The 11,881-nt window shown below is 41.4% G+C and overlaps 1 protein-coding gene across 2 annotated transcripts; it reads left to right on the plus strand.

Moving 5' to 3' along the window:
• The first annotated feature begins 65 nt into the window (after positions 1–65).
• Positions 66–8,857, plus strand: fsaf1 (40S small subunit processome assembly factor 1). Of its 2 annotated transcripts, none has more exons than XM_069657210.1 (9): positions 66–232; positions 1,172–1,357; positions 1,609–1,700; positions 4,001–4,060; positions 4,216–4,311; positions 4,408–4,494; positions 5,360–5,394; positions 6,251–6,386; positions 6,515–8,857. In XM_069657210.1, exons 1-8 carry the CDS (start codon positions 154–156, stop codon positions 6,384–6,386), a joined length of 771 nt encoding a protein of 256 aa, XP_069513311.1. In that variant the 5' UTR covers positions 66–153; the 3' UTR covers positions 6,515–8,857. The 2 variants fall into 2 exon arrangements, with proteins under 2 accessions (XP_069513311.1, XP_069513312.1); XM_069657211.1 differs by having other exon boundaries at positions 6,254–6,386.
• Positions 8,858–11,881: the final 3,024 nt, after the last annotated feature.

Genomic DNA, 11,881 nt, shown 5'->3' on the forward strand with positions numbered 1-11,881 from the left:
TGGGTATTTCCGTATTACTTCCGCACTACGGCGGCCGCAAAGGACAAACCCGGTTCTGCTTCCGTGTGTCCCACGTGCTTTCACGGTTTGTTGTCATTCACACTGTCGTGGCTGCAAGATTATTTCGTTAACTTGTAATATAATTTGCTCAAAATGAACTCGAAGACAAACGGAGAAGAAGACGAAGATAGTCTGTTTCTTGAAAACGTTTTGGATAAGCTTTATGACTTTGGTAAGTGCAGTTAGCCAGGAAGCTAACTAGCATAAATAACTACTTTAGCCGGCTGTTATTGTCTAAAACCGACCGTTCCCTCTTTGTAATTTGCTCTACCATGTGTCTGCTTGTAAAGGTAGGCTGTTGAAACAAGAATAATATCTTTGTTGTGGCATTAAACGCCCTTTAATTCTCTAACAATGGACTCCCCTTAATGTTAGCTCGCTCTCCCTAAACGTTACTCCATTGCTGGCGTTTATTTGCTGTCCCTATGATTTCTATGCACTGAAGCGCTTAAAATTAAAATGAGCCGGTTTTGTCATTACAAGTCACAAAGGTGATTTATTTAAACAGTCAGCGTGCTGTCAAGCGTCAGACAGGTGACTTTACGTCATTTAGATGTGGTTAAATAAGTCCATTAAATACCCAATATTTTTGTTGTGATTGAGTCCTGTAGGAATTATACAGGTATTGTACAGGACTATAATATGAAAAATTTTAATTTGTCCCACAGCCCTAAAACACATTTGTAATTCACCTATTGTTTATTTGCAGGTCTTATTTTATATCCTTAAAACCCTGTCTGTAACATCACTAACTTCAGCCTTAATAATAACAAAAATAATTAAATTAACTTCTCTCTGATTGTGTTAAAAGAAACAGATAATTATGAGATTTATAAAGGCAGAATTGTCACATTGCATTGCACCAAAACACCAAAACAAATTCCTTGAATGTGTTAAACCCCCATTCTGATTGTGGTAAATAGTGATGGTCTGACATCCAGTAGTGACGGCAGGCAGTTGTGGATTGAAGATCATATTTTGTTATTACCTCGTGTGTCTTCCACTTCACCATGAAAAAAAGATGTTAATAGCAAATACAGAGAAGTGATGCTTTCCCACCAATTGATTTCAAGACTGCCCTAGAAAGAGATGTTTGTGTCATGTTGTGCAGGTAACGGACCAGCATCAAAAAAGAAGCTGAAGTCTCAGACGAAGAAAAAACGAAAAAGATACGAGGAAGAGGAGGAGGAGGAAGAGGAGTTCCCTGCAGTTGAGGATATCTGCAGTGACGCTGAAGACAACAGAGCAGATCATGTTGGAGCTGGACACCAGCAGCAACCAAAAACTAAACAAACAGGTGAGCAGAGGTGTATAAAAACACCTCTTTCATGTTACTTTATATTCTGAAGTGACTCTTTTCTTTCAAGTAATCAAGCCAAAACTCCCTGCATAATCCGTCATTGCATGATGATGTTTAAAAATGCTTCATTTAGCACTTAAATGATTCACTTAGTGATGACTTATCTTAGCGTCCCAGGCTCGATACATTTGCGCAGCTGTCACTGAGATATGCTTTCTAATTCCTCCCCTCATTAATGTCATACTCAGGTCCAAACGTGCCGCAGGTGGAGGTGGTGACATTTCAGGATCCCAGAAAGAAACAGAAAACCAAGCAGATGTCAGCCCCTGAGAAAAAGCCTGTAAGTCTATACCGTTTGATCTCACTCTGTAAACTTTATTTATAAAAGCACAGCTCGGGCTGACAGATTTCAGCTTGGACTGATGACATGAAGGCCCAAACCTGCTGATTAAGGAGGAAATATGGCCTGCTGTCTGGTGCATTGATTGCAGTGTATTTTCTCTGAGAACCTCTTGATCATTTGTTATGCTAGTACAGGGCACACGCTTTGTCTTCACAACACTGCAATTATTTTATTTCTTTTAGTTTTTACTGTTATATGGTAGGACGGTGGTGCAGTGGTTAGCGCTGCTACCTCTCAGCCAGAAAGTTCTTGGTTCAAACCCTGGTTAGGACATAGTGGGCCTTTCTGTGTGGAGTGTGCATGTTCTCCTCGTGCACCTCCGGGTACTCCGGCTTCCTCCCACAGTCCGAAGCCGTGCTCGTTATATATAACCATTACACAGTTAATATTGTTGTTTGCTGAATGACTCAAATCTTTAATAGAATATTCAGTCACTTCAATTGTGTCTATGAAAGCTACTCATTTTTACACCTGCACTCATGAATTTAAGACAATAATTTCAGATTCATTATATCACATTTGCAACCTCATGTCATAATAAACAAACAACATATGTTCTGTTTGTGATGCTTTCACTAGATTACATTTAGATATATAGAAAGAGTACCTTATTGACCCCCGAGGAGAAATTAGATTGTAATAGCAACTTTAACATTCAACATTACAATAAAAATACAAAACGACCAATATTATATGAAAGAAAATGCACTAGAAACACATATAAATGTCAAGTAAATGTTCAGTAATGTTGTGGCAAAAACATTTTTTTTAAAACAACTTTTTTTTATTTTCAGGTTTCTGCCTAAGTAGTTAAAGTGTGTCGCAAGTATCACAACCTGTTTGAGCCCCTCCCCCCCAGCTCTGGCTCTCTGCCCTCAGCTTGTTTCCTCTCAGTTTCGCCCGACACATTTCCAACTTTTCCGCAGGACTCTTCCTCACTCTGGCCAATTAGGCACGCCCACGCACTGTACAACAGATAAGGGAGGGGCCCTTGGGCAGGTGACACCTGTTTTCTTATCTCTAGATCAGATAAGGCGGCCAGCTTCCCACCCTTTGATCTGCACCTGGCTTTTATAACGAGCCCAGCGAGTTTCTCAGCTTAGGAGTCTACTTTAGAGCTTTAACGCTTTGGATTATAAAAACTTATTTTAAAACATTTGACTGTAAAACTTTAACTTTAAGACATTTGATTATAAGAACTTTAATTTTTTAAAACATTTGATTATAAGAACTTTAACTTTTAAAACATTTAATTTATAAAACTTTTGGATATGTAACTTCAACTCTAAAACATTTGATTATAAAGTTTCAAATTTTTTTCCAACAATAACAAATATAATATTATTATAATGTAAAATAGAATAGGATATATTATAATAAAATATAGATAATATCACATAACACAACCTAAGAAACTGAAATATATATAGACACATTCAGATCAGTGGCTGTAGGTTTCTCATGTGCAGAGGTGTTGTGCAGCCTGATCGAGGTGGGTAGGAAAGACCTTCTGTATCTGTCTGTGGAACAGCAGGGATGGGCGAGCCTGTGGCTAACGTTGCTCTTCAGATTGTTCATTCAGCGTCCTTTTCATAAAAAAATAAACTAAACCAGAGACACTGTGACAGACGAGTCCACAGATGTTATCCAGAAAGTCATTCAAGTCTCCGAAACAGCATTTTAGATCATCTGTTTTCATCCACTTATGATGAAAAATGTAACGTGGAATGAATTTAAAATGACCTGGAGCTAAAACATCATCCTTTTTCACAGTGTCAGATCTGATGATACAACTGCTGAATTTATATACAGCACAGAAACATTCACAAGATCTGCTCATTTGTGTCCAACATATTTTGCATTTATCGATATTCTGGCATTCATATTTAAATCACCATAGATCCACTTCTCAGCATTTAATCTTTATCTCTTATTTTATTGTATATAAAATGCACATGTCTGACATTTTTCTTACTTATTTTATGCCATATATTTCTCTGTGTCAGAGCAACTGTAACGCCTGAATTTCCCCCCGGTGATTAATAAAGTATTCCTGATTCTGTTAAAACAGTTGCCATGACACAGGCCAAAGAAATTCTGAATCCTCACCTCCTCAGTGGGACCGTGCGACCCCAAGTCATCCTCTGTTTATGTTCTTCTTGTCAACATTCATTCACGTCACTTTCGCTCCTCTCTTGTCTTTGCTTCCTCCGGGTGCGTGCTGTCCTCACTTCAAGGCCCCTCAGAAGACAGAGGAGGAGGAGAGCGGAGAGCCGGAAGAACTCAATTTGGAAAAGGTGACTAGCTGCACATGTTCTTTTGTGAAGCATTTAAATTGATGTTGTTGCTTTGTAGAAATTGCCACGTGACTGTGACATTACACGTTACATTTAGCCCACTTTACTCTGTGATGTATTTGACTGTACACTGCTCTTCTGTGCGTTCTCACCAGGCTCGTCTGGAGGTCCATCGGTTTGGAATCACGGGCTACAAGAAGGAGCAGCAGCGTGTGTTTGAACAGGACAGAGCCGTCATGCTGGGAGCCAGAGTAAGTTCAAGCGTTGGACATATTTAATCAGCACCACACAGTGAAGCTCTTCTGGAGCGGAGACATTAATCCCAGTTTGATCTGTCTCTTAATCAGCCTCCTAAGAAGGACTATGTGAACTACAAGGTGCTGCAGCAGCAGATCAAAGAGAGGAAGCAGAAAAAGAGGGAGGAGGTTCAGCCGGTAAGAGCCACACATTCACTCAGCTTTACTTCTATCATAATGTTTTTTTGTTAGTGAAAGAGTTAAATCATTTTCGGACAGGTGATCAACTTCCATACCTTTAAAAATTGTATAAATTGAACAATAAAAGTGTCATTTAAAAACTCTTATGTCGCTTTCACACCTAAAGTTGTTACAAAGTTGCAGTTTGCCTTGAGTTTTGTTTGTGTTCACACGGCAGCTTTTACCAGCAGACCAAGTTTTGATGTGCGAGGAAACTGCTCTCTGATTGGTCAGAATTTCCACGTGATAAACTCCCTGCAGTAAACAGAGAGAGAGCACACTCCTCAATCACACTCAACTCAAACGCGGACTTTAATGTTTTGTTGACTGAGTTTTTATTTTACTTTTAACCGACATTGTTCCACAGATCGATCAGCTTCAGTCTCCTTTAGTTTTTCACTGAACAGTTTGAACAGCTCCGTGTTTTTGTGAAATTGTTTGGTCTGCCCATATTTCCATTTCCTCATCGCTCCCTCAAGTCTGTCCTTTACGCATCCTGCTGCACGGCTGCGTGTCTCTCTGCCAGTGTCAACACACTATGCACTGTTTTTTTGCTTCACTTCCTGTATTTGGTCTGGATCGCTTTCTCACCTGCAGTGAACCAAACCCTGGTCCAATTGAAAGTGATTCGAGACCCCCGTTTTTAGGTGGACCAGAGTTTGTTTGTTTGGTCTGCACCAAAGTTCGAGATTGCTTTCACACCACCCCGAACCGACCGGACTATCAGTCTGAACGCACCAGTTCAAACGGACCAAACAGCTCAGGTGTGAAAGCGACCTTGTTCTGTCTTCTTCCTGTAACATGTTGTGTCATTGCTCTGTAGGACCTGAAGAAAAAGAAGAAGCAGAGCAATCAAAGGTGGGTGAAGCTGACATAAACAAAACTTAACCTCGAGGTAGGGCTGTCACGGTAACCTCATGACCACAATACTTTATGTGACGGCAGCCGCAGAGTGGACGAGTGTTTCATCACCGCTATTTTGTTTTTAATGTTACAGACCCAGTCATGTTGCTCGGTACGCGTCCAGCGTATCCCGCACATTAAAACCTAAAGGGACGCAATAAACTATCCATGCGTCCCAGGGATGCACCTCATCTTTCCATACAGATCGAAACATTATGAACAACAAACTTGCTGTCAGAGCGCCGCTGTTTCAACCCTCTGGGCATCTAATTGGGCGCGCCTGTGTGCAGACATGCTGGTTTAGCCGCCCGTCACCGTGGATTTAATTTCAACAATTAAGGATACGAATTTAGTCGTGGTTTATAAAGTCACGTCTCCACAACTCGTGCTGTGCTCACTCATGTCACACGCTGCAGTTAAATAATCAAAACACACTCCGGCAGCGGGCTGAGGCAGCGGTTAACCACCAAACCGCAACGGGGGTGTTAGTGTTTCACCGCGGTTAGAAAAATTCAGAACCGTGACAGCCCTACCTCTAGGATTTAATAAATAATGAGCACAGTGTCCTTAAATCTGTATATTATCAAAATATGTACATGACGGTTATTATCTTTGTCATTCAGCACTGATAACATCCTCCGTTAACACACATTTTCAAAAATATATGCACAGAAAAGACAGCCCTTCTATAATGTCTAACCTCTGTCTTCTTCAGCTTCAATTAATCCCCAATTGCCAAACATTTATAGAGACTGTGTCGTTGCGTCTCAGTTGTTAAAACCCGTGCTTGTGTCTGTGCCGCCTTCTCAAGCAGGGATAAGAATAAGAAGGTGTCCTCTGGTTCCGGGACGGCCCCCTCGGGTCAGGTGGGCCGCTTCAAGAACGGCATGCTAATCCTCAGCTCCAAGGAGATCCAGAAGATCAAAGGCAACAAGAGGGGCAAATAGGTGAGAGTGTCTGTGCGCATGAGAGCAATTAAAAGATTAAAGTGACCCACTGCTCTTCAAATGGATCTAAATATAAGTGTTTGCTAAGAGGGCCTCGAGAGTCATCTTTGTGTTGTTTATGTTTGCAGGGGTCGATTTATTCCTCTAGGGTTGGAAAATATCAGCAGAGCAGAAGAAGAACTCGTGTCCGGGACTCCATCAGTGACTCCGCTGTCTGCAGGACTGTCTGCAGTGTTATGAGGAGGTGAATACAACATGAGCTATGAGACTGATTTCCAGAAGACCTGTCGCTGGTTTGCGGTAAAATATGGGACGGTGCCACTGCTGACAGACTGCTGAGTCAACAATCCAATTTATGGATCTCCATGACGGACCCTGAATGGACTCTGTAGCAGGAAGTGAATGCATCAAACTGGAGACAAACGATTATTCCATCACAGTTTATTTATTTTGTTTTTATAAATGACCAAAAAAACAAAAGAAGACATTTGCGTTTCTCGTGTTTTACACTGTAAAGGTTTGAAAATTATGCAGTTACAATGCATTTCTCATATACAAACCATGTAGTCGTACAAAACATTTACATTTACATTGGCAAGAAGAGAGGAGGGGGTCATAACAGGACAGATGGGGGGTTATTATTATTTAAAAAAAAGAAAATCGATGGACACAGAAGTCTTGGCAGAAGTTTCATGAACACGTACAAACACCACGAGAAAGCTCTCTCCCTTTTATATAAACCTTTATGTACACGACTCCCTGACAGCCACGAGAAGCTGCACGCGCTCCGGATGTAAACACGCCAGATCTCTACGGAAACCGGTTCGTTTCGTTAACGGGGGGAAACATGACGAGGCGATGGATTCAGAGCGATGACGATGATGGCGAAACAAGAGGTGTGATCTGGCAGTGTGCGGCTGGGCGAGGTCACAAATCCTCACACCGTTTTTTCTTCAAGCAGCTTTTTGTGTTTATTTATATATTTGAAAAAGAATATGTAGCTTATCTGCAGCACGGCGCACAAGTTTCAAGCTGTAAGCGGATCTGATTTATGTTGAGGAGATGTTGAAAAAACCTGCAATTGTTGGCAATCAACCATAGACAGTGTATATATATATATAGCCATCAGTAGCCATTCAACTTTTATACTGAACAACTTAAAGGAGGCAATATACAAAAGAAAATAAATATTCAATTAAATATATTTACATACTTTATAGAGTAAATAAATCAGGCTTTTGTTTCAGTTACATAGCGAACAGCTGTGACATGCTTATTTCCCAGCACCGTATCCCAAAGTTACCGTAAGATTCGGTGTATAAGACGCTGTTTTAATAAAAAAAAAGTCATCTAAAAAGTGGGCTGCGTCCTATGTACTGATGCGACCAATATACCAGTATAAATACAGAGAGGTGTTTTATCGTGTTACGATATTTTGATGATTGATTGATTGATGATTTGATTTTGATGAAGCTAACGCCTCGTCACGGACATGCGCTCATGATCGCCAGTGCAGCCGCCCTTTTCCCACCGGTCAAAAAACCCGCTAACACCCGGCTTTTTTGCTTGGTGGGAAAGGCTGCAATCGGCATTCAGACCCGGGTCAAAAGACTCTGCAGTAGACCCGGGTAATTATCGCCTCGGCTCCGATCGGCATTGATGGGAACACAAAACCTAATCTCCGCCCCCGTCGGTAACTTCTGCGACTCCTCGTCATCTCAGCTACAAATTCAACCCGTCTCCGTCCGAGCAGCGCTCGAACATCGTTCCAAATTTGTCAGCGCCGAGTTTGACAAACAGACTGATTAAGTAATAGATACAATAAAGACCTAACCACCGTAACATCTTCACTGTTTACTAACTCTGTCTCCGGCGCGTTTGTGACGTCAGACGGTGTCGCAGCAGAAAAGAGACCGACAGGAGTATACTTGACTGGCAATGGGAAAAGAGACAATCGGCATGTATTAGCGGGTCTTCCCAGGTCTGAAAAACCTTCGTCAGCGCACTAATTTTGGTGGGCAAGGGGTAAAAGTTCCCATTATCTAGCAGGACTGCAAACTCGACATCGTGAAAACAGATGGTAGGCTATAATTTGTGTGTTTTGAATGTGTTTTAAATAAAAATAAATGTAAATAGTGTTGAAATAACTTGTATACACGTTTATATTAGTAAATAGATACAGATTTCTTTCCCCCCTCAGGGATACTCCCAAAAACAGACAGCGTCTTATATTCCAGATTTTACGGTAATTAGTAAAAAATCTCACATTCATGGGTGGGTAGGTGTCGGGTAAAGGGACATGCCAAACAAGCACTCGTACAATACCATATCAAGAGGAGTGACTACAATGTGACTCATTTAAAATGTGTGTTTTTGTCAGTAAAAGGTTTTGTGTTCATATTAATTTTAGTGTTTGTGAAGGGAAAGGCTTGACCTTATTTCACCTGTCAGTGGACCGTAACACCTGCAGATTAGGCTTTTACTCCCTCAGGTCCTTTTGACACCAACACAGCCCGCAGACATGTAACCAAAAATCACCCACAGTGGTTATATGATAGATGTCTCACTTTGCTCCTGGGCCCAACATCTATTCCTGTTTAGGGTGAAGTTAACTGCAGGGCAGGTTTGTCCTCTGGTGTGTGTGAAAGGTGGCAGCACTGTCAGAGGGGAAGGCTGAGCAGCCAGGAAGCGTCACATGATGCAGATGTTAGCCCTTAGGTGGAAGCTGGCTGTCTGCTGCATGTCAGGAAGAACATCCCCGATAGCAGATATTTAGTTTTTTATTTGGGTCGGGAGAAACAAGTTTGGATCCTGACTTTAGTCTTACTTACGTTGCGTTCATGTCATATGGGAAAGATCGTAAATCAAAGCGCTATTAGTCTGAAATCAATTCTACTTTTTGACAGTTTCAGTTGCCAATTGAAATTAAATTAACATAATCTTTTAGGATATTATTCTTGTCGAGTTAGGTTCTTAGTGTTGCAGTTAAATGCTTCATTAAACCTACAAAAAATTGCCTTTTTGGTCGCTTTTGGCAGCGAACAAAGCTATGAGAACTGACGTGACACCTTCTACGTTCATACTTTGCAACTTGTTTGTAAACAGTTATCATACTTTTTTAAACATCCAGCAGAAATTTAGCAGCTTTATCTTTGATCAGGAGTCGTGTTTCTGGCCAACAGATAAATGTAAATGCTCCGTTTTTGGTCTCCACCAACTCCTGAAAAACATCAACTGTTAAATGCCCGGCGATATTCACAGGCTAGTGGCTAACTCTCTCTGTTTGCTGTTTAGTGCTGATGGGGACATTTTTGCAGGAAATGATTTTATGAGATCAGTAAGAAATTAAAATCAGTAATGTTAAAGGTCAGGAAACCAAAACAACAAGCTGAAACACCCTTAAACACTCGGTAGATCTTAGGTGAACTGCCGCATCAGTAGCCTGTAACTCTCTGTGGGTTTGTTCCTTTAAGTCACCTCCTTACTTTACCCAATTTTTTCACAGTCATCTGATCGATTGCTATAAAAATGTAGGTTTTAGCTGCTGTAAGGTCATCTTTGTAATATAACTTTACGGCAGCATCAGGTGCAGAAAGCCAGTTAAGCTAGTTAGGCCGGAGATATACTTGCTTTTTCACCTTGTGTTCGCATACACAACCAGCTGCGTCATGAATTAATTGTTCACATACTTGTCTCTGCACTACACGTGGTACCGGGAGATACCTCTAGAGGGCACACTAGAGAGCTCAGGCCGTATGCAGCTACCATATGTGCAGGATGTAAACAACAGACATGGAGACACTCAAGGAGGTTACTGTTATGTTCATTCTGAGACTGTCCCCCGCTCCGTTTCTCCAACACTTTCCTCCGTGCACGGACGCAACCGGCCCGGACTTGTTTCCATTTAGTTTTGCAGGTTTCCATGGCGACTTCTGTTCAGTCTCCAGCTGTTTTAACAGACATGTTTGTCGCTGTGCAGTGGTAACGACACATCGCACAGATGTGGATAATGGGGACTTTCTTCCATAATCGTCCCTGCTGCTGTGTTGACCCTGTCACATCCCCTCTGCAGCTGCACTGCCCCGACTTGCGTACATGTAGCGTTCATCTTTGAGGACGTGCTAAGCTGACACTCCGAACAGACGCGGGGAACGCGGGGCAGCCATCATTCGGACGTGAAAACGCAGTCAAAAGCAAGTATATCTCTGGCTTGAAGCTCGTTGTCCCTCTGGGATGGAAATGTCATAAATCTAGGTTACAGCTTTGATTCATAAATAAATACATGAAACCCTCCCTGCCTCCTCAACAGGCTCAGTCATTACTCTTCAGTAGTATTTCTTAATTCATCTGAATAGACAAAATAAACCTGAAAGCAAAGCAAAGTTCAGATATATTATTCTACTCTAAAGCTCTACAATAAAATAAACGCTAACACATTTTAAAATAATGCTGCTATTGTATGGAAAATAGACTTCAATCACCTGACGTATTTAAAGTGAGCTGAGAATGTAAAAGAGTACAGGTTGTATAAGTTAGCTATAAGTGCTGCCTGCAATCAGAATAATCCATCAACACATATAAAAAATGTAACTGGCGGCTTTTTTAGGTCCCTGATTAAATGTTCGAACATCATGAGATAGTTGATGATATAATAAGAGAAAGTCTGACACCTCGTCGGACTAAATGTTTGCTGACATTTTTCAAAAGGTCGGCGATTAAAGGTACCAAAACACAGCTGGCCGACGTGGAGCAGCAGGATGAGTGAAGCTCATCAGTCCGGTTGTTGTTGCTGCCGCCGGACAGCAGAGGGCGCGCTGTAGAAGCAGTTGGCTTTAACATCACTCATTGCAAAGACAGCAGTAATACAGTACACTATTTACAATACAGCTTCAGATATTTTGTAAACTTGTTCGATGCTTAATCCATGCTTAATATCACACGTCATAGTCATAACTCACATATCAGTATTTACAGTTCGAGGATTTCCATTCACACGTCCATCTTTGTATGCCAGCTCTATCTGTACCTCTAATAACTCACCCACAACATTATAGGGAATGAAATAATCCAGATATTATAATAAAATCCAACAATAAATAATCTTATAATCAAGCTTCTCCATTCTCTGCTGCGTTAAAATAAAATATGCATGTGTGGCGGGAGCATCTTAAATCCTTAGTCACAGTGGTTTGGTTGTTGTTTGAAGCTACTGTCCCCTACAGGCTGCCGCATGCGACCCCTGCAGCGGCACATGTAGCTTTACCTGACGTGACTTTTCAAGATCGTTTTCAGCGCGACAGATTAAAGATGCCTGAAAGCGTTGGAGACTCTACAGAGAGACTGCGAGATGAGCCCCAAATAAAATTACCATTAGACGACCGCACTTTGCTCGTCTGGCGTTTCATGTGTGTTATCGCGACTGTTGGTGCTATAAAACAAAAGGAAAAAAAAGTTAAGGTTTGGCTCATTTCCATTTCATTTCAGTGTTTTCAGAC

Source organism: Semicossyphus pulcher, unplaced genomic scaffold (assembly GCF_022749685.1).
Source record: "Semicossyphus pulcher isolate SPU_LCO1_2020_fin unplaced genomic scaffold, fSemPul1.0.p SCAF_11, whole genome shotgun sequence".
Taxonomy (NCBI): Eukaryota; Metazoa; Chordata; class Actinopteri; order Labriformes; family Labridae; genus Semicossyphus; species Semicossyphus pulcher.

Excerpts from the sequence above, each read along its gene's own strand:
- fsaf1 (XM_069657210.1), top strand. The coding sequence starts at position 154 with ATGAACTCGAAGACAAACGGAGAAGAAGACGAAGATAGTCTGTTTCTT. Across the intron at positions 1,358-1,608 it reads ACCAAAAACTAAACAAACAG|GTCCAAACGTGCCGCAGGTG; the intron begins GTGAGCAGAGGT and ends TGTCATACTCAG. Across the intron at positions 4,495-5,359 it reads AGAGGGAGGAGGTTCAGCCG|GACCTGAAGAAAAAGAAGAA; the intron begins GTAAGAGCCACA and ends ATTGCTCTGTAG.